A 22194-nucleotide genomic window follows, 5' to 3' on the forward strand; every position below is an offset into this window, starting at 1 on the left:
GCCGTCAACGGCCGTCGTCAGTCGAGTCGCGAAAGTCGTCGAGTGCGTTTGTTGCCAGTTGCTTTTGTTGCTGTCGGTGCGGCACAGTGAAAACACACACACACACACACCACATAGCACACAGTTGAAGCAAAGCAGAGCAAAAGTTGTGAGTAAGCTGTGGAGCCCATGGTGCCCTGGTGCTGTCGAGCAGTGGCTAAAAGCAAAACAAACAAAATATCAAAGAAAGAAAGAAAAAACAACCTCCTCATCATTATTATTATTATTATCATCGTCACCGTCATCGTCATCATCATTTTTTTGTGCGCGCAGTCGTTATGCAATTTGAAGTGCGTCCAAAATAATATTGAAATAGCAAGCGAAAACCAAAACAAATAATAAGTAAAAAGTTGGTTAACGATCACAAAAAAAAAAAAATTAAAACATCAACATACATTCTTTTTTCGGTTATAATTAATTAATGAAATTCACAAAATTTGTGCGACAGACACTTTGCATTAAAAACTACAACGAAAATTAATTGGTTGCCAGCAAATTCTGTGGCCAAATTTTGAAACGGAATATTTGAAAAATTATTAAAAACACGTTTGCAAATAAGATAACAAAAACACAGCCAAAGTGAAATTAATGGAACAACAAACTGCAAACACGCATAAATTGTCACAACAACAACAAAAAAAAACGAAAACCAAAGTGGTAAAGTGAAAAGCGCACGCGTCTTGGCAAAAAAGAAATTGAATTGAAAATCAATAAGAAAAATAATATAAAAAGTACATAAATAATAATTATAGAAAATCATTGTTACAGCATTAAAAGTGCATAAAAAGCATAGCAGCAGCAGCAGCAACAACAACAGCAGCTACGGTAGCAGCAACAGGCGTCTGCTACGTAATCATTGGGAAAATATCTGCAATTTTGCAACAATTTCGACATTGCAGCAGCAGCAACAACAACAACAGCAGCAGCAGCAGCGGCAACTGCAACAAAAGTAATTGAGCAAAAGGTGAGTAGCATGTCAGACACGCATGCAACAATAACGTGTAGCTGCATGCAACACAGCTGCAGCAGCAGCAGCACCACCACCAACAGCAACAGTCAGCCCTCGCCCTGTAAAACGTGGCGTATGCGTAACATTTAGCCAAATACCAAATGCATTCATATTCACACGCCCCACAGCAGTCGCTGTCTCTGACTCTGAGTGTGCGTATTGTTGTGCACTTCCTGTTTTGTTGTTGTTTTGCTACATTTATTTCCAAGTCAAGCTTTGGTTTCGTTTTCATTTTCATTTAAATACAAAATAATATGATGGCAGCAAGTGTACGACGACGACGATACGATACAAGCCGGAGACGACGAGCTCAGCTCAAGGTTGTCATCATTGTTTTTGTTGTTGTTGATCGTTGTTGTTGTCGAAAAAGATCAGACTGAATATATATGTTAAAAACGACCGATTTGCGTCTATTTTATGTATATTTATGAAGCTTAACATACCAAACTGGAAATGTTTTTAGGACTAATTAAAACTATTAGTGCAGAATTAACGATACAATGTCAAATTGTGACTTAGGCATCGCTCTAGTTAGGCACAGTCGTATTATGGCCCTGAAACACAACCAAAACGAAAAGCAAAACAACTGTTGGCAATGCTGACAAAACTGACTGATGAGTCGTCATCACGCCTCCGAAACAAATGCAGTTAATAAACTAAAAGACGTGCCTCAAAACAAAAAAAAAACAAATCGAAACAAAAAAATGTAATGCAGTAGGTGTTGCGACAATTGTCGTGGAAGGAAGTCGCCGTGAGTTGCAGTTTGGCTTCGCTGCCTCTCGTCTCTCTCGTTTTCTCTCTCAGTTCTTGGTGGGAGTCAATTAGTGTGCAAAAATTTAAATGCAGCAACAACTGGCAACAGTTACAGACGCAACCGCAGCATCGGCAGCAGGGATAGGGATAGGGGCAGGGGTCTGAGGCACCCAATTATGCAGCCATAAATGTAAACAATCGCGTAAAAGACCTTAAAGTGTTCAGGCAGAAGAAGACGAAGCTGCAGACAACCAGACGAACAGACATCAAGACAGACACTCAGTGAGACGTGTTGAAAATGCAGTAACCAAATATGCAAAGTTTAGTTGGTCTTGCTCAGCGCCTCCCTCCTTCGACTTGTGCTATTGCAAGAACCTCAAATGCACACACTACGACTTTAGACAATAACGTGGCAATTTAATGGGAAATGTCAGTCACAAGCGTACAGCAACAGCAACAGCAATAGTTGACTTCATTTTCTCAGAAGCAACAAAAGAAAAACTACAAAAACAACACAGCAACTTATGCATGAACAAATGAGTTTTCGTGCGCACAGACACAAAAAAAAGGTCGTGGCAAAGTTACAAACGCAATGACAGAACAACAACAACAGCATCAACAACTGCAGCAACAAAACAATGACGACAACGTGGCGTATGCGCAATACGCCAAAGCAAAGACAATCGACATATATATTTCATTGAATCCCAACTTGAACTGTGCCAAAAAGGCATGACTACAGAAATTCCCTTCACTCCACACTCCACAGTTAAAGATCTCTGCTATCTATTAATATTTTGTATCGACAACAAAAATATATTCAGATTTCTTGTCAATTGAAATGTCTTTCCAATGTCTACACAGAACGGTGTCGCTCTTTTGTTTTCTTCTTCTGTCATTTCTTTCGTTGCTGTTTACAAATGCGTTGCGCATTTTTATGAGCTGCCAATTTGTTATCCATTCCATTGATTTGTTATACATGTAGCTATATCTATATATGTATGTGTATGTGTGTGTGGGTTCCCAAAGTACAATTTATGGCGTTTGTTCATTAGTGAAATTAGGAAATGGGTTAATCATATGCCTGGAACATGCTAATTTCTCCTCATAGTAGTCAAAAAGAATGCGTATTGTGTGGCTAAAAGTTCAATGATATCTCGGAAATGAGGCGCATTCATTTAGCCACTTGAACGTCAGCACGCAAGATATTAAAAGTTAATTAAATTGTTGATGCTTACATTACGCTCGTGTTCGCTGTTGTTATTATTGTTGTTAACGATTAGCCCGATAGTGTCGGTATTAGCTGATGGCCTTTAATGTCTTATCGCACAGCACAACACAACAGCAGTCATAGACCCAACCCTAAACAGCCTCTGGCGTTGGTCGGTGTCTTTATTAAAACATTATTTCATTCATTTGGCATTGTTTTCTCGAATATAAATTGCATTTTAAGTGCACGCGTAGGCCACAAAAAAAAGGTATTTGTAGCTGCTGTTGCTGTTGCTCGATTCAATCTGGTAGACAAAACGCTTGTTAAACAAAACACAGACAATATTATGATCTCTCTGTCGTGTTACTTCACATTTCCGCTCTTCATCAACATCAACAGCAGCATTCAACAGCAGCATCAGCAATGTGTAATAAATAAAAGCAACTTTCGTGGCTTTCGAGGGCCGTCGTCGCATTTGAAAAGTGAAAAGCAGCTGCTGGCTAGCTAGCTGGTCTCTTGATTGCAGGCGTGTGATAAGCACCAGAAATCGCCAACCTAAACTTCAATTCAAAGTCTTAAATAGCCACTGCTTTCATTCAGTTTTACTTCATTTATTTAGCCAAAACTAATGATGCTCAGACAGACGGAGAAAGAGAGAGAAAGATGCCAAAAAAAGAAAAAAAGAAAGAAAATTCGTTTCATTTTCAAAATCACTCGCTCGTGGAAAATTTAGTGTACTTCGACGCTCTCATGTGTGTGTGTGTGTGCAAGTAAGTGTGTATTGTAGGTTTGCTTAAATTGCTATGGTTTAAATTGCAATGGGTTGGCTGCACGCCACATCTCTACGAGACACCGACATGGATGCCACAGAGCAGACAGGCTCTCTAGCCAGTTGAAGCGTGCAGACCAAATGGAAACTGAAAACTGTTAACTTGAAACTGTAAACTGTAAACTGAGATTCAAACTGAAAACGAAAGCAGCCGCCAACTCGTGTTGTTGTTGCTGTTTTTTTGCAAGTAATTTCTGTGTTGTTCGCTTTGGTTTTTGCTTTGCTTTTCACTCCGCAAAACTAATAGTTGTTGTTTGGGTTTTTGGCCAGCCAAAAGTTGCACTCGTCTCTTTTGGACAGTGCAAGTTTGTTGTTGTTGTTGTTGGTGCTATGGGTAAAACGTAACGAATCTAAAATACGCGCCAAAAATGCGGAACACTATTCGAGGCATAATGAAAGTGTCAACTTGTTTGCTGCTGCTGCCAACGTTAGACAGCCCTGAACCAGTTTGATATCACCTGCAACATGATGTCTTCGACAGTCTAACTTCAGTTTCAGTTGAATGTAAATGCAGCTGCAATCAAAAGCAACTCAGCAACCAACCAACCAGTTAGAGCCCCTTCTCCCGGTGCAATACTTTTCATCTATCATATTGATTAATTGTGAGAGCGTTCGGCAATCGGCCTAAAAAGCATTCGTTGATGATGCAACCGAAATACTTAACTAATGAATGGCTCAACTGCTCAAAAAAATATTAACTTGGATTAGTCGATTAGTGTAGCAGAGAATTAGGTAGAAATTAAGTGTGTACGAATGTCATTTGGTGTTATGCTGCGAGTTCGTCACTTAAGTCATTCGATTTGAGACGATTTTTGGTGTCCACATTTGCATTTGGAAGCGTGTCAAGTAATTTGTAAATTTACATTTTTGAGAAGAAAAACATTGAAAACAGAAAACTGAAAACCAATATCAATCAAATCTACAGCGAAGTCAAATTTAAAAATTGAAATGTTAACTTTTTGGTTAGCTCTCGGATTTCATGTCTTTAGTTTATTTGTGTTTGTCGCTTTTTTGTGTTGTGTTGCGCAAAGTCAAAACGCTGACAGTTACATGACTTTAAAATACATATGCGCGAGTGTATTGTTAAACCTTATGATTTAACAGAAACTCGTTCAATAATTGCGTGAATGATGGAACGATGAGCGCCAAACATAGTCAGAGATGTGCGTGTTGTGTGTTGTCTGTTGGGTCTGTGAAGATGGGAAATATGAGTGCTCTTGCGAAATGCAATATGCATATACTTATGCATATTTATGTTTGTTGTTTAATGATATATGTGTGTATACTATTATATATATACGCTCTTAATGTGTTTGTTCGATTCGGTTGTTGGTGTCGCTTACTGATGGCGATAATGATGCTTTCTACGCTTGGCGCGCTCAGGTGTTAAATAGCCAAAAAAAAAACAAACACACACCAAAACTCTTTTAACAAAAATAAAAACAAGCAGCAAGCGGCAAGTTTCAAGTTCCGCAAGACATTGTTTTGGCCGCCGCCTTTTGAATTTTGCACTATTAGCTTCCTATTTGCACACGCGATATATCTATTTGCAAAACATATACTTGGATATATATATATCTCCGTCTGTATACGATTTGCATAATGAAAACCTTAACCCCAACAATAGATGCGGCCAAGTAACTGAACCATGCCAATGCGGAGCACTTTCACGGCGTTGTTATGCAAATTAAAGCATTTGATTAGCCATAGCCACAGCTACAACAGGGTTGGAGTCGAGAGTCAGAGTCAGAGCCAAAAGTCGAGTACCTCTAAACAATACGCATTAAACCAATAAATATGTATTATGAATATCTTTTCCATTATACGTATGTGTACCCACATAGATCTCCCTCTTCGCTCCCCTTTTGCGCCATGGCTTAAAAGTCAATGACTGCTTAATTTAATTTGGCAACAAATCAATGGCCACGCTCATCTCAATGGCTTGAACTTCTTCTCTCGCTCGGCTTGACCTCAGCGTGAATTTCGAGCAGACTGTGAAAACAATTTCGTTTTGGGATATTTTCTTTTGCGGCATAGCCAACACAAAAAAAAAATACACTGAAAGAGGTTTGTTTATTTCTGGCCATAGCCAATCAATCAAATTCTTGCCAGAGCAAAACACAAATTCTTCTTCAAGCTTGTCACAAGCGCAAAAGAAGAAGTTGAAGTCCACGAAAGTATCAAATGTTTTGTGGCACGTTAAAGAAGCGCTTCATTAGCGCGACTTTCATGTCGGTTCTGGTTACATAATGAGCCCTAAGGCGAAAAACACACACACACACATGAAAAATAATGGAATTACTTTCTAACCTGATCTGACCTTAACATCGTTGGGCTCGGCTACTTTTGGCAAATGATTTTGCGAAATTTTTGTTTAGGCTTTCGTACCTTAAACCTGTTGCAACATTGCGTGGTTGTCAACTGCCAAATGTGATGGATTTCAATGCAACAAACAACGCCCACACATCGTCGTGTTGTTAACTAGTCTTCACATGAAGGTGCCCACATCTCGACGAGTGTAAACAAATGAGCTACAACAGCTGCTGCGACGCTTCCAACTAGCCAAACATTGCCAAACACTCACACAGAGAGGGAGAAAGAGAGAGAGGGGGAAACACACGTGTTGTCTGTTTACAGCTAAAATAGTAAATCTCGTGACGCATTCGCAGTGCATTTGAACTCTGCTTAAACAATGACAACGTTAGGTAAACGAACTGAAAACTATTTGCAGTTGGCAGTCGGTAGTTGGCAGTCGGCTGTCGACTCTCAACTCTCGACAGCAGCAGCCGGCAAATGTTAAGTGAAAAAGTGGTCATCATAATGTGAGCGACGTCGCTGTTGCAGTCGCAGCCAATGACCGACACGTTGCAAGCAGTCAAAGTCATCATAAACAACAAAAACAACAACGGCAACGACAACGTTGTTTGTCAATGCAGCATTAGAATTTTCATGCAGGCAGCCCACTTCACACCCACTTAAGTAAATTTACATGGCTGATAATTAATATGCAAGCGCTGTCTGGGCTATGACTACGATTCTACATACATATCTGACGGTTTGTCATCATCAAAATTCTTTATTGATTTTCCGTCCCCCCACGTAAAACAACTGAAAATACTCGTGCTCATTGTTAATGACGTCGTTGACGTTGTCGTTGTCGTTGACTTTCATTCATAAAACGCGGCAAGTTATCGTTGCTAGTTAATATGCAGCAAGTACGCTTATAATTTATAATTAATGCATATATTCGTTTGCTAGACTGGCAGCCCAAAGAAAGTTCTATTCGAAAGTCAGAGAGCCGCCCGCCAATCGAAAGACTTGTACGCAGACAACAAACTTTTATCGCGCATGCACATCAATTTTCCATTCGTTTTGCTTGTTGTTGAAGATTTTTCACAGTTGTCCAAAATCGAATTGCGAACGCAACACGAAATAGTTTACTTTCTATTTCGTCGGTGCTCATCAATTTCATGATGCAAAAGATATTTCATCAACGGCGAAAGCATTTTTATTGCTTGCAGCTTCAAAAAAACTGTCAATGATAGCGGCAGATGTAGCTGCTTTGATGTTAATGAACTCGTCGAATATATTGCGGAAAAAATGTATATTAATAATTGAATAATCTATTCACATAAGTCGCTTAATGTCTTTATTAATGTACGAGTATGTGGAAGCATTACGCTTTAAAATAATTTCAAAACTCGCATTTAATTGTGAAAGTTCATCGCCGCCGCAGTTAGCATTCAAATTGAGTTGTAGTTGGCCATTTGGCCATAAAGCACTAACTGGCACTTATAAATTCCAGTATCTTATGTCAAAGTCTGATTAATTGGCATTATTTTAATAACACCAAATTGGCGAACAGATCTTAAAGACAAAGGTTATTTACGGCGATTTTTTGTGAAAGTCTTTGTGATTTTGTGCGTGCAAAACAAAAAAAAAAAAAAAAAGCGAGAAAACAATTTGAAAGTGAATGCGAGTTTAGCGATGACATTGGCAAATGCATGGCTTAATGTTCACAATTTTAATTCCTGCAGTAAACAGTGAAATATAACAGTAAAAGTGCTTGAAGCTATGCAGACAAATCAGCAAAATCAACACACACAGCTGAAACGATGCCACCGTTGATGACTTCATTTCACGATGCCATCAAGTGGCCATCAACATCTCAACACTCTCCAGTAGTCCAACGGCTGTTTCAACAACAACAAAGCCAACGACAAAGAACCTGCGCTGAGAGAACCCATTAGCAAAGACAGTGTGCATAGTTGTTGCTGTTGCGGCCGTTGCAGTTTCCCTTTAGCTGTACTTTTGACAGATTCCATACCTTCCATCCGCTATGAGTCTGCAGGATCTGTGTGTGTGGAGCACCACTTGACACCACTTCAGCATCAGCATCACATCAGAGGTGCAGTTATCGGCTGCAGACATCTGAGCTCGTCCCCATTCAGTGTGTCATATAAAGTTTTTTGATATGTCAGCATTTCGTTGTCCAAGAAATCTTCCAAGAACAAGTTGCAATATAAGCATTTTTAATTTCGCATGTTCCACAAACAATGTGCATTAAAAATGAAACAAAATTGCCAGGAAATTTAATTGCGACAGCCACAGGCTGCGATAATCAAATGTTCTCACAGACTTGGGTATAGATAAAAATCAAGATAAACTTTATGACAAGCCGTTTCTTATATACTCTACACCGTTTAATACACATAATATTGCATAAACTATTTTAGCGAAAGTGAAACATAAATATGTCCTATCGATAAGAATCGACAAACTCTTTATTAAACATTTTCCTTTCAAACGATAACGATTAAGAACGATATGCTTTCACTGGGGCTGTCAAACATTTACTTTAAAAATGTTATCGACAAAAATCGATCAGCTCTCATTGGAAGCTGTAAAACAATTCTCTTAGCAATGTTATTTGTAAATATCAAAAAACGTTGAACTTAGAACTTCCCAGCATATTTGTTGCATTCCCAATGTGTTGAGAGAACTGTGCTAGCCACATTTTAGGGTATGTTAATATATGCATCTATGCTATAACCAATTGCTCATATCATTGGCAAGCTGTACACGTAATTGCTCGTCGAGTCAAACTAGAACACGTCTGCCTGGAGAGCTTGTTCGCCGTGTACGTGCCATGTCAGAACAGGCGAACGGGAGTAGACATGGTGTTCTATATAGTAGTTGAAGTACGAGTACGAACAAGTCGTAAGTAGGTAGCTCATGTGTCGGATGCATAAATAACAATAGAGCTGGGACGGACATCATCTGGGAGTACAGCATAAAATACAACAACACAATGGCAAAATCAGCCAAAATCGAAAGGTGCAAAAAATGCAGCACTTAATGCAGCTCAATAAACAAGCAGAAAACTGGCGACAAGAGACACACAAACACTTACACAGAGACACAGACACGAATATAAGCTGAGATTCAGATACAGATGCAGATGGAGATGGAGACAACGAATGGTGCAAAGAAAAAATTGTCAGACATTCGTACAATTTAACGGCTTTTGTTGCATAAATCCAACAGGCAACATTTGTTATGCGATTGCAATCTATCGCACAAAATGGCGTCGATTGTTGACAATACGAATCGAGTACGTACTCGATTCCAAACGGAAAATGGAAAATGTTAAAATGGCGTTGGATGTCAAATTGCGCAAAGGGTGTCAAAGATTTATGGGTAGCATCCCAAAGTTTTGAGGCCGTCAATCAGTCAATCAGGCACTCAGTCACTCAGCCATTTCGGCAAAAGAAAGCTGACAGACAATTATAGAGTCTAATAATAATAATAATGATAATAACAACACAACAAAGCGTGTAAATATGACAACAGGTTAGCGAACCTCATACATTTGCATATACTCAGAGGGAGAGAAAGAAAAAAAAAAGAGAGTGTAATGGAGAGAGTAGCCAAAGAGAGAGAGAGAGAGAGCAATAGAGATTGCCGCTACACGCGTCAGAGATTCAGCGAGAGACCAGCCCCAAGAGGTGTTTATTATGCAATGAACGTTTTTTTCATCAACTTGACAAACTGAGCCATGAAAAAACAAACGACTTGGCTGGCGTTTGCTTTGTTGTATCTTGTTGCTTTGCTTTGTTATTTTCCCTTTGTCAGCTCCTTAGGCCTACAGGTGCTTTTCAAGTTTTCAGTTTCCATATGTCTGCGATGTGCTCTTTCGGTTTCAGTATCTCAATATCGTGATATCTGTATCTTCAGTGCGTAGCCAGACAAAACGACAAGTAATTCAATAAAAATTGCATGTTTTACATAAATTCTGTGGCTGGTCATAAATATGCCACACTCACATAGTGCACACTGATCCAACAGCGTGCGAAAATGCCATAAAAAAATAATCGTGTATAACAAGAAATTATAATGAAATAGATTTATGCCAATTATCATGTTAACCTCCGCATATAGTTAAACACAATTTGTGACTTTAATATTCGCAGCTAACATGTTAGAATTAAATTAAATAATAAAGATAAATAACATTTTAAGTGGATGCTCTTTTGCATATTTGAATAAAATTAATATATCTATGTAGTTTAATTTGCTTATGCAAAAGACTAATAGAATTATAATGTATTAAATAACAAGTTGGAGTCGGAAATATATTTCGGTAAATTATTTTGCAGTCTTCAGCAAGTGTAACTCTTGGGCGGAATGCATTTTAGCAGCTGTAGGCGCATCAACCGTTGAGTTTTAGGCTTTTTTTATTGGGTAACCGCAAAGTTTACACAGCTGAGGCCGCCTGTGGATGACTTGTAAAAAGGAAGTCAGGTCATAAACAATACTTGTTGTTATTGTGCTTGGGTGCGTTGAACCTTGCCGTTTTCTTTTTTTTGAGTTCTGTTTGGTTTGCAATTTGACGCTTGCACAGTTTGAGATCTGTCAGCATAAAGGTCTTCACTCTTCAGTCATCAAACATAAAGAATTTTTGACGTACATATGTAGAATGTACAGTTAGATGGTTAAATACTTGCCAAAAAAAGTTCTGTATCTCCAAAAACTGGCGGCGCACATAAAAGCTAAATACATACAATATACGAATGATTGTATTCCCAAACAGTTTATGACTTACTCGTCTCTTTTTTTTTTTGCAGACTCTCCCATACCCATTACCCGGAGCACACACATCCACACTTGGACCGGCGACTCACAACAAAATGGTATCGCGAAGAAAAATATTATCACGTTCACGCGATGATCTAAACCTGGATCAGACATTCACTCAGCAGGAGGAGGAGGAAGATGTTTGGTATCAGAAAGACAAACTTTATAAGGTAAGTCACAAATTAAAGAAGATGATTATTATCTCGCCATAAGATTAAATGCAACTCATTAGCATACTAACTCATAGTCTAAGGCATTCTCAATGGTGTGTGTCAACGTGCAATTAGAAGCTACCGGAATGATACAAAGAAACAAACAAAAAGTCAAGTCAGATGGAGGCCATAGCACGACGACCACGATTCGAACAAGCTGACAGCGCAAAAGACTTTTGACTTCCGCTTTGCCACAGTTGGTTTTGCTATGATTTGTGGCCATTTTCCTCAATGGTTTATTCTCGACACGTGCAGCGGCCACATTGAGGTCAGCGTCAGCATAAAACGCACTAAACCGCAGCCACTATGTGTATTTTGTTGTTGTTGTTTTGGCTAGTACAGAGAGTAGTTGTTGTTGTATTGACCAATTGCATTAATTACCGTTAGGCCATCGGATTGCGTTGTGCATTTTTAATTTGCCTATGGCCATTTGGCAGTTGCTGCAACAAAAACACCTAGCGACGAAAAACAAAAAAACAACAAAAAAAATGAAGACGCTAAGCAACAACAACATTCATAAAATACAAACGTAACCCTAATGTACAAGCCCAGCACGAGCTTAACTTTATATGAGTGAACGTGACGTGTCTCTGTCTATGTTTACGAATCTCTGTTTGTGTGTGTGGGCATTTCATTGATTTTAGCATTTAGGCAACAAAATACTCGCAGACAACAAAAGCAACGTTAATATTGTTTTCATAGCTCGCATCACATTTTATTCACGATCATGCATTCCAAATCATGATATAGTACATCATACGACAAAAGTAGTTATTGACGTCCAGATTTACTGCAATAAATCAATCGATTTCTGAAAAGCTATTAAATTGACTCCAATTTCGCTTTGAACCTAATTTTCAGTATTTATTGTCTCCATAAATATATTTAACGAATTCGGGTATGCTTACAGTTTGTTTAATATTCTTCATTATTTATTATTTCTATAAATTTAAAAATTTCTGTATTAACTGCAAAACTCTTATAACCGAATTTTTATCGAAATATTAACCAATTCTTGTAATGCATTTGAACTGATTTCGATTTTTGTTATGCTTATATTGTAGTTTGATTAATATTTTTCTGTATTTATTAACTTAATAAATCTGTTTAACGAATAATATATTAACTGTAAAACCGGTATTACATATGTTTAATATGCCATTCCAAATAAAAAGAGTTTCTATCAAAAAATAAATCCATCAATTTTTGTAATGCTTTTGCATTGAATTAAATTTCTCCTATGCTGTCAGTTTGAACATTATTTTTCATTATTTATTAACTCCATAAATCTATTTAACGATTTATATAATATCAATTTAAATCAGCTATTTTAATTAACGATTTTCTATTTAACGATGCTATGCTATAGCAAACAGCATTTTTATTTTATTTTGAAATTTTCCTTTTTTTTTTTTAATTTAGCCTCATAATAATGAACTCATAAATTATTCACAAACTCAAGCACCGTGTAAACGTAGCAGTTGTCAGTAGCTATTCAGCTTTATATTTTTTTGGCAAATTCCGTTGCTGCCCACACACTCTCGCATACACTCAGACAAACTACCATTGTTGTCATAAATAAATATTATGAGCATTATTTAACTAGGTTAACTGCAGCCAGTGAACAGCTAAAACCAATCAAAAACCGAAAACTGAGCCGCCCCAGAGTCTGATCAAATAGATTTGCATAAATTGTGAATACGGTTAACAAGCAGCAGCCTCACCCAAAAAAAAAGAGTGTGTCGCAAAAAAAGTGAAAAGTTTGGCGACACTTTTCTTTGCATGCGAGTGAACGACAAACCTTTTTTGGCTTGGAAAATGTGACCGCCCACGCGTTTTGCGTTTTGGGTTTTCAAACGCCGCAACCGTTGTGCAATTGGCGTGAGCGTCTATATAATTCCATTTAGCATTACAAAGGCGTCTAATTTTTCCCATGAAGTACTATAAACCACAAACAACAGACAAAAACTGAGCATAGAAACAAATTATGGCACTATTTTCCTATTGTCGTTGCTCAGCTTTTGGGGGCCCTTTGAATTGCTCTGACTAACGTTTTTTTGTGTTTTTTCTTTTGGCTGCCAGGCATTTATTGAGCAATCTATGTTGTTGTTGTCGTTGCTGTTATTGGGTCTGTACTATTTTCAATATTGCTTACAAATTTATTAGCTGGGAACAATGCCAACAACAAGGCGAGCACAAAACACAAAAGACGTCACTTGCAATTGAACACATGCAACGACAACATCGGAACAAAAGACTCAGGCAACGAACTCGTTTCGGGCAGAACGTTCAGCTGAGAGTGAGGCAGAGACAGAGACTGCACACGATTGCAGCTGCAGCTGCTTCTTCTAACCACTTTTCCAAACATACGAAAGTAGCATGAAAATGAAAGTTTTTACGTACTTTTCGGCAAAGCTGACAAGTTTTCGCTTCGCTTCGCCTCGCCTCGCCTGCTTGCTGTTGTTGTTACTGTTGTTGTTTATGCTGTTTTTCCACTTCCACTTCCATGCGCATGTTTGGCCACTCGTTCACCTGGTTTCGGTTTCGTTTTTTCGCTGGCACACGTTCCCCAGAGTTGTACAACAGGATTGGTCGCCATGAAAACGCGTTGGCGCAAGCAGGAAAAACCGCACACATACACACACATATGCGCTTACACACATGTCACTTGGCGCGTAATTTAACTATTAAACGCGAAGTTGAAAAATTCGCCGACACATTTTGAAAACCTTATAAAAGAGTCTTTCTTACTAACAAACAAGACTGACAGATTTTCTTATAAAACCGCTGCCTGGATTGAATTTCCTGCTCGAGTGAAAACTTATTGATTGATTTGCATTTGGTGGCGCTGACGGAAGATACCGCCAGCTATTATTATATGGTATGTCAGCTCCTAACCTGCCGAGACAAAACTATGCATGAAATTAGCATAAATTTATGTGTGTGGATTTCAAAAACAGAAAAATGCCAAAAAACTTGACTTGGCAAAAACAATATTTATTTTGCCATCATCGATTGGGGGAAGATATTTCTTTCGGGGAAATGGGGTCAAACATTTCAGACATTTGAAGTTTTGAGCCCGCGGCGGGCAATCAATTGAAAATAAACATATCAATGAACTTTTTTTGCCATCAGCGAGCAGATTCAACATTGCAATTTCTTTTCTGCTGCTGCTGCTGCAACCTGTCACAAAACAAATTTATCAAGTCCATAATAATTTGAAATAATGATTATATCTATAACAACAAAGCCTGCCGCTTGTGCTTGTGCTTGTACTGGCGCGCTTGATCACCGGCAAATTCATTTTATTAAATGTCAACTCAGAGCGCTAGGTGCATCTGTTGCCATCCTCAGCGACGGCTTCGTTCGCCTCGCTGCTGTGCCAAAATCGTGACTACAAAAGTTCAACAGCATTTTACACAAAAAGTGCAAACTTAATACACAACAACAAAAGTAACAACAACGAACAAATCGAACAAAAACCAAAAAAAGATTCTCAAGAGTGCCTGAAACAACGACCTGAGCCAAACTTCCGTGGTGTTTGCACTTGTGCACGTGTTTTCTGCTACTTGTGTCGCTTCTTTTTTGACTGCTGTTATTATTGTTTCTGTTGCTTTTGCTGTTGCTTTTGTTCGGTGTCAATTATAGAACTTATTGAACCCATTAATGGCGCTGTGGCAGACAGCTTCTTTAATTACACCTTTAATGACATTTGTGCGCTTCGCAGAAAAACAGAAATAACTTGAAGCTTGCAACATACGGGGCGTGACAGAACACAATAATATTATTTCATACACGTCTGACACAGTCTCAAATTACGGGGAAAAACCCAAAAATGACAGCTACTGTTGCTATGCCATTTTGTGGTTTTGTTCAACTTTTGCAAATTGCATTTTGAAAGGGTATTTAAAATTATTTATAGAAATTTAGAAGAATTGCAAACTTGAAAAGTTAGCAAGTCAACAAAAAGAAAAAAAAAAACATTGAATACTTTCGACTTCGATTATGACTGTGTATATAATCATTATCATCATTGTTTGTTTTATGACTCTGTTGTCAGGTTTCATTATTTATTTTTTTGTTTTGCTTACGGTCTCTATATATGGTAGTTCGGACACCTTTGGCAGCATTCTTACTATTTCGCTCGATAATCGATTTACGTCAGAGTCTCAAAAAAAAAATTAGGTATACAATATACAGTATTTTTTGCTTAATTTCATGCTGTAGATATTCGGTAATAATTTGCATAATAAATGTGTGCTTAAAAAACCAGTTCAGTTGCTTTTCAAGAATCGATTGGCATTTCGGTTAACACACAACCCAACAACGCTTATGAAATGTATTTTCAAAGCTGTGCTAATTTTCATGCACAAATAAAATATTACGTATACGTAGCAAGCACACGCGCCATTGGTTCGCAGCGTGCCCAAGCCCCAGACTAAACTAAGCTAATTAAAAGCAGCAACACACCAACACACACAGAGAAATGCAGTCAGTGAAGAAACTAAGTAACTAACTAACCGCATTAGCTTGCCATGATGAACTTCGACATTTTGAGCTCGAGTCATAAAACGTTTTTTTTTGTTTTGTTTTTGGACTGAAGCAGAAGATGACGGCCTAGAAATAGTATAAACTACAACATCAGTTAACTTGTAACTTGTTTGGCCATACGACAACACTTGAGCCTACAAGATTCTTCTTTCACGACAGCCAAAAAAAGCTGAAAAAATATAAATAAAAAATGAAAACCTGTACAACAAAAGTGAATCTGCCCAGACCAGACAGACGGCTAGAGCCAAGCCAAAGCCAAGCCAAGAATTCTGAAAGACTTTGAAGTGAAATCAAAAGTGCTGAATACTCGCACAACCAGCAGCTAAAATTAAAGCTAAAGTGCGCACCGCACACACACACAAACACACAGACAAGCGAACCTTATACATATGTATGTATTTATAAAAAATAAAGCCAAAAAGCATACGAAAAGGTTAACAAGTTTTACTACATGATTTATTTGCATTTTTAATGTTCGGGCCTGTTCATGAAGTGGCAGCAGCTTCAGTCTCAGCCTCTGCCTCAGCCTCACTCGCAGCCAGACAAGTTTACCACTCGATTTGCTGTCTGTGGCCCACTGTATGTAGAACTAAACCAAAAGAGAGACGTTAGATATATATTTGCTTACCTGGTTTTCCATATTTTTTTCATTATTATAAAGGCAGCGCTTCAATTTGTACGCTGAACTTTGCCCAAAAAAAATACTACAAACAACTACGAACTCAAATAAATAACAACTGTGGGCATGTTGGTTACTGGGCTAATGGCTTTGCTTACGACCCTGTTCTTTGTTCAAGTTAATTGAACTCTTTTTTTTTTTTGTGTTGTTGTGTGCCTTAACGTTCTCTCTGAACTGAACGAACATATGATAATATGGCGCCATTAAATTGCCAGCTGTGTGGCATATAAAGCCTTGATAATACGAGAGAGCAGTACAACAAGTACGATACGAATACACAAAACAAATTCAAATAAAAGTCAAGAACCCGTTCTATACACACATTCGTGCCATCAGTTAGAGGTTACCTGCCAAATATGCAGATTTTTATATGAACCAGTTACATGTGCGGTTTGTCCTTGAATAAAATCACAATTGATAAGTAATTGTTACAAAAGATAAAAATTGTAGAAGCTATTTAAGCAATACTATTGTGTGGAAAGAAACATTTACTTATTACGGGTACCAGTTGCTTTGACTGGCAATCTTATATATTTCGGTAATTCTAATATACCAAGTATAAAATAGTATATTTTTAGTATTTTTGTAGTATATTAACTAGGTAGATTTTAAAATGAATGGCGCACTGTTTTGTTTTTATTTTAAAAGGGTAGAGACAGCACACTCGACAGTAGCTTTCTTATTTGTTTATTTACTGACTGTTTATTTTAGTACATTTTGAGATACCCATTTTATAAATAAATTATAAATTATTTTTATATTTAACTTTTCTTATTTATACTTTAAATGTTGAATACTTGTCGAGTTACCCATTTGATAGAAAACTATATCAAAATATAAAAATATGCGCCGTGCACTTAAGCATGACGCAAGCGCAAGTTGCATTTTCATTTCTTAGTGCAATCGAAAGCCTTGCAGCACTTTAAATATCTGTGCACACACACAAAACACACACAGACAGGCGCACATAAACAAGTAGAGATATAAAATAGCAACAATAAAAGCAGTAAACGCCGTTGTCTATAATTTTATATGTCTTACTGCAACACGATTCGCTATCGCGCTTCGTGCCAGCATTTGCTCTGATTTGATTTTAACTTTTATTTAACAACAACAAAAACGACAACTACATCAGCAGCAGCGGCAGCAGCAACAACAACAACAACTTGTAATGGCAGCCAGCAGCAACACAAAACACAAAAGAAGAGAAAAAAAATATATAAATAGTAAAAGTAAAGTGAGTGAAAAACAACAAGAAAAATAAAAGCACTAACGCAAGCGCCCAACAAGGCCGTTCACTTTGGCTGGCAAAAAGTACATACACACACATATAGAGAAGAGACACACACACACAGACGTACATGTAGCTAGTAACCATTAGATACAATCACAGACATATATAGAGACTTTGATGGAAAGTGAAAATTGCTGGCATTAGTTGCATTTGCAGTTGAAGTTGGAGTTGGAAGTTTTTTTGGTTTCTTTTGTTTGGCAGCGGCAGCAGCAAGTTGCTCGCTTAAGTCTTTTGTGTATTGCCAAAGTAAAGTTGTTGCCATTTTCACGCCATTTTCTCACTCTTTCTCTCTCTCTCTGTCTGTCTCTGCCTTTTTTTGCAGGAACACATACAGGAAGTGCTGGACAAATGGACGCAAATCGACGACGAGATCTGGGCCAAAGTAATTGTGTTCGAACGCAATCGCCGTGTGGCCAAAGCGTACGCACGTGCTCCGGTGCTGACCATCAATGGCTCTGATGATGGCTTCGATGGCATGCGGTAAGTACCCAGCAGCATATGCAAATAATTAAGCCTTGTTTGTTTATAATTGCTGCCTGCATTGAGCAAAATAAATAAACAAAGTATTCAAAACAAATATACAAATGTACAAGAGGCTAAATATTTATAGAAAGAAAAAAACGCGTAAATGATGCCTTTGAACTTTTGCGCAAATCGGTTTGCCGTGAATGCCCTTGACCCACTGGCAACGAAAAACAACAAAAAAATCAGCAACAGGAGATGCGAATGGAGCGTTTTTTCTGTTTTTGTTTTTGCTCTTGTCGTATTGTAATAATAAATTACTAAATTACACCTGATGTGCTCCCAAATGGCCGATGAATGAATGAATGAACGTTGGCAGACTCTGACTCTCTGTCAGAGATGCCTTGGTCCAACGCCCATCAAATTGATGGCTTTTGGTATTACGATTTAATTGCCAAGCTGAACTTGTAATGCCAAGCAGCGGTACGTAATAGGAAAAAAGAACCTTCGGCACCGTATGCGAATGCAAATTACGACATTGTGACCTCACTGCGGCAATTTGTATCATGAGAAAAATGCCCAAAAAATAGCAATACGAGCAACAGCAACAACAAGTGAAAATGTTTTAATAATTGCGCGTATTTCTATAAAATGAGCGATTTCCGTTGCGGGCCAATTTAAGTTGTTTTCCAAGAATTCTAGTTTTTCGGTTGTTTTTTTTTTTTTTTTATTTGGCGGTCTCCTCTACCAACGAAGATAACTATGCTAAGCTTGGCTTTGATTGTGGTTGCGGTTGTGGTTGCAGTTTTTGGGGCCAGCGCACTGCAGTTTATGGCTAATTAACATATTCCGTCTCAAAATGATTTCGCAGTTGCGTGCCAGAAATTGCAAATGCCAAACGCTTTTGGCTCAATTGCTGTGGCAATTTCGCTTTTTTGAACCGCCTGAAAGCAGCCCACACATTACTCGTATAGCAGCCAGCAGCAGCAGCAGCCACTTGGCTTGGTGTCGAGTGTTTTGGGGCCGTACTCGAAGCTAAATGTCAAGAAGTCTGTGCATAATATGAGATGAGTGGAGAGAAGAGAAGAGGAGAGGAGAGTCTCTTTTGTACTTAGGAGTACGATGATGACCACTACAATGACCAGATCGAATGCATAATGTATTATGTATTAGTCCATAAATGTGCTGATTAAAACGCACACCACCACCACCAACCATCATCATCGATTCGAACGTTAAAGCTCAATTCGTAATCTGGTTAACATCAGCAGCAGCAGCAGTTGATGCCCAAAAAGGGCAACGCTTGCATTGTTATTCGACGACGACGACGATGGCGGCATCGTTTGTTGCCTTTGCAAAATGAAGATGCTGCCAGTAAAATGTCAACGGAGAAAAAACTGAACAACTAGCTTCAATGGATGCTGCTTATGTTCGATATTGTTATAGGCGATAAACAAAAAAAAAAATTCAAGAAAAAAGCGAATCAAATGAAATTGAAAATAATAACGAAAGTCATTCGATTCATTCGTGACGAGGTCATCGCAGATTACCAATGCAAATTGCAGTTCGACTACGTTTTCAACTCCTGGTCTAACTTCAGCTCCTCTCTTCCTGCTTTCGGCTAACAACGAAACGTTGTTTGGTTGTCAATGTGGCTACCTGTTTATGTCAATTGCGAGGTTAAATATGCATTTTGTCCCGCGGCCGCGGACAAAACTGATTTTCCGAGTTGAAAGTGTCAAGTTAATCAATTGGCATGCCGCTGACATCAAACAAAATCCAATTGCCTCGCGTGTGTGGCCTCTTGTTGTCGTTCCCCTTCCTCCCTCCTCCTCAACATCCTTCTTTGTTTCTTAGGTGTAACAATTCTGCTTGTTTTTGTAATTAGCCACAATTGCTGCTGATGCTGCTGCGGCTTCCGTCAGTCCTCGTTAACTTATATTTCCCTTTGCCATCTTCAAATTAAAAATAGCCATTGCTGCATTTGACTTTGGTATGGGATGCGGTTATCATATGCATAGACCATTTTATTCCACACGCAACGTTTTTAGCTGGAAATCTGGCAAAATGCAAATGAATCGACAGCGCAATGACAGCAGTCAGAGTATGGCGAACTTCTAGTTGGCTTTGACAGTGTATTGAAATCATTTAAGATATTTCACTGTACTTGATTTGAAATGTGAAATGCAAATACGACTTTTTTGACAGCATATTGAGTATAGTAATTAACTTTTTAAGATTTCATATTTTTTTGCAGTTGATTAAAATTCAATAATATAAATACAAATTTAGAGAAAGTTCAATTTAATTGCGTTTTGCAACCAGTTTGACACGTTAGTTTTGTTTAGAATTATTCTTCTTTGCGTTGATTATTTCTCTGCGCATTGAAATACATAAAATATTGAATTCATTTAAAAATTTCCAAATGGTATTTCACTTTTATAAAATTCATTCTTCATCGCAGTAGTTTAAAATTCAGAAATATAAATATTAAATTTAGAGAAAGTTCAATTTAATTGCGTTTTTGCAACCAGTTTGACACGTTAGCTTTGGTTAGAATTTCACTTAATGTTTGCCAACTTCTTATGCAGACCAATTACCATAATAATATAAATACTTTTAGTGCTCCACTCACTTTTCAGTTGCACGTTTGCAAACTCGTTTCAACGAACGTGTTGATTTTATGCTCAGCTCTTAAATTGTTTTTTCTTTTTGTATGCACACTTATTTTGCTGTAATATGCGCATTAAATTAAGGGTAACTCTAGTTCGGGGTGTGTTAATTGAAAAGTGCAGCGCGGTTGCATGCTGCGGTTTGGCAATTTATCTAGCTTGAAGCTATAGCTATAGATGTTGCATGTAAATTAATTAATTAGACTGTTGTGTGTTGGCGTCGCGTTAAGTGACACGCAGCAGATGCAAAGGACCACACGGCAGCAACACTTACAACTGCAACAGCAACAGCATCAGCAACGCCAGCAACTGCAGCACAACAAGCGCATTTAATTAATGGCAAACCCTTAAACACTCATGGCCAGACCACTTACATGTCTGCCATTATCTTGGGCAACAATTGAAATGGCGCCAATATAAATTTTGTTGCTTATGACAGTTTGTGCCACTATCCTGAGTTGTTGTGGTTGTTGTTGTTGCTGTTGCTTTTGCGTGGGCGTTGCCAATCAAATTTGCATGTCGCTGGCAACAGTTGAAATCAAATCATAATAGCCGGCGGCGATATCGCAGGCGCAGCGTGATATAAACAGAGCACTGACAAACCATTTGATTGCAACATTTCATTTCGTGCGGATAAAAAGTGAGGCACAAAAAAAGGCGCGACCCACGGCTAGCCAAGGCCATGCTTTAATTTACAGCACACAAAAGACAGTTTTCGATTGGGAACTGGGGGGACTGGCAGACTGATTGCGAAACAAGCCATTTGCTGCCTGGCTGCTGTTTAGCGTGCCACACGTGCCACTTTTTTCTATGCAGTTATTTTTGTTTTTTCCTTTTTTTGCAAGCCAAGAACAAAGACAGAGTTTGGCCTTGGCAGAGTTTTAAGGTGCGACCAGAAGTTGTCTGCAATTAATTTATCTAATTGGAGCATAGAATAATGTTAACTAGAGTTCTAAGACCGCTGAGTGCATGCTCAACGAGCTGAACTTAAATTTATACGTTTATAAACGTAGCTACCTCTGACCGCAAGTTCGTTGCCTAAGTCTTTCGTTATGAAACTTTTACTTCGGTTGATTTACGCGCCGGACTTTGTCTCTGAATATGTTTTACATTATTTTTAGCTCAACCGGTTGTTTCTGTTGTTTTCGTCAGTTTTGAATTGTTGTTTTTTTGTTTTTCTGAAACTAGCCGCGGGTCAAAGCGTTGCTGGTGCCTGTTTTGGACTTCTCGCAAACCAGTCGCCGTTAACTGCATTTTTTCTGCCGCTTCCTTGAAGAAGCAGCAAGTAAGCAAGCAAGCAATATCAGCTCCCCCCTATTGCAAGGTTTGACCCACTGCACACGTTTA

General features: G+C 38.3%; 1 protein-coding gene across 1 annotated transcript in view; it reads left to right on the forward strand.

Annotated features, from left to right (window-relative positions):
- The window catches only part of LOC132789783 (uncharacterized), a 29802-nt gene continuing 7608 nt past the window's right edge, over positions 1–22194 (forward strand). Inside the window, 3 exon segments of the mRNA XM_060798043.1 lie at positions 1–1003; positions 10968–11147; positions 18036–18193. Coding sequence (XP_060654026.1) covers positions 11031–11147; positions 18036–18193 — 275 coding nt within the window. The 5' untranslated portion in view covers positions 1–1003; positions 10968–11030.

The sequence above is a fragment of the Drosophila nasuta genome, chromosome 3, assembly GCF_023558535.2.
Source record: "Drosophila nasuta strain 15112-1781.00 chromosome 3, ASM2355853v1, whole genome shotgun sequence".
Lineage (NCBI taxonomy): Eukaryota > Metazoa > Arthropoda > Insecta > Diptera > Drosophilidae > Drosophila > Drosophila nasuta.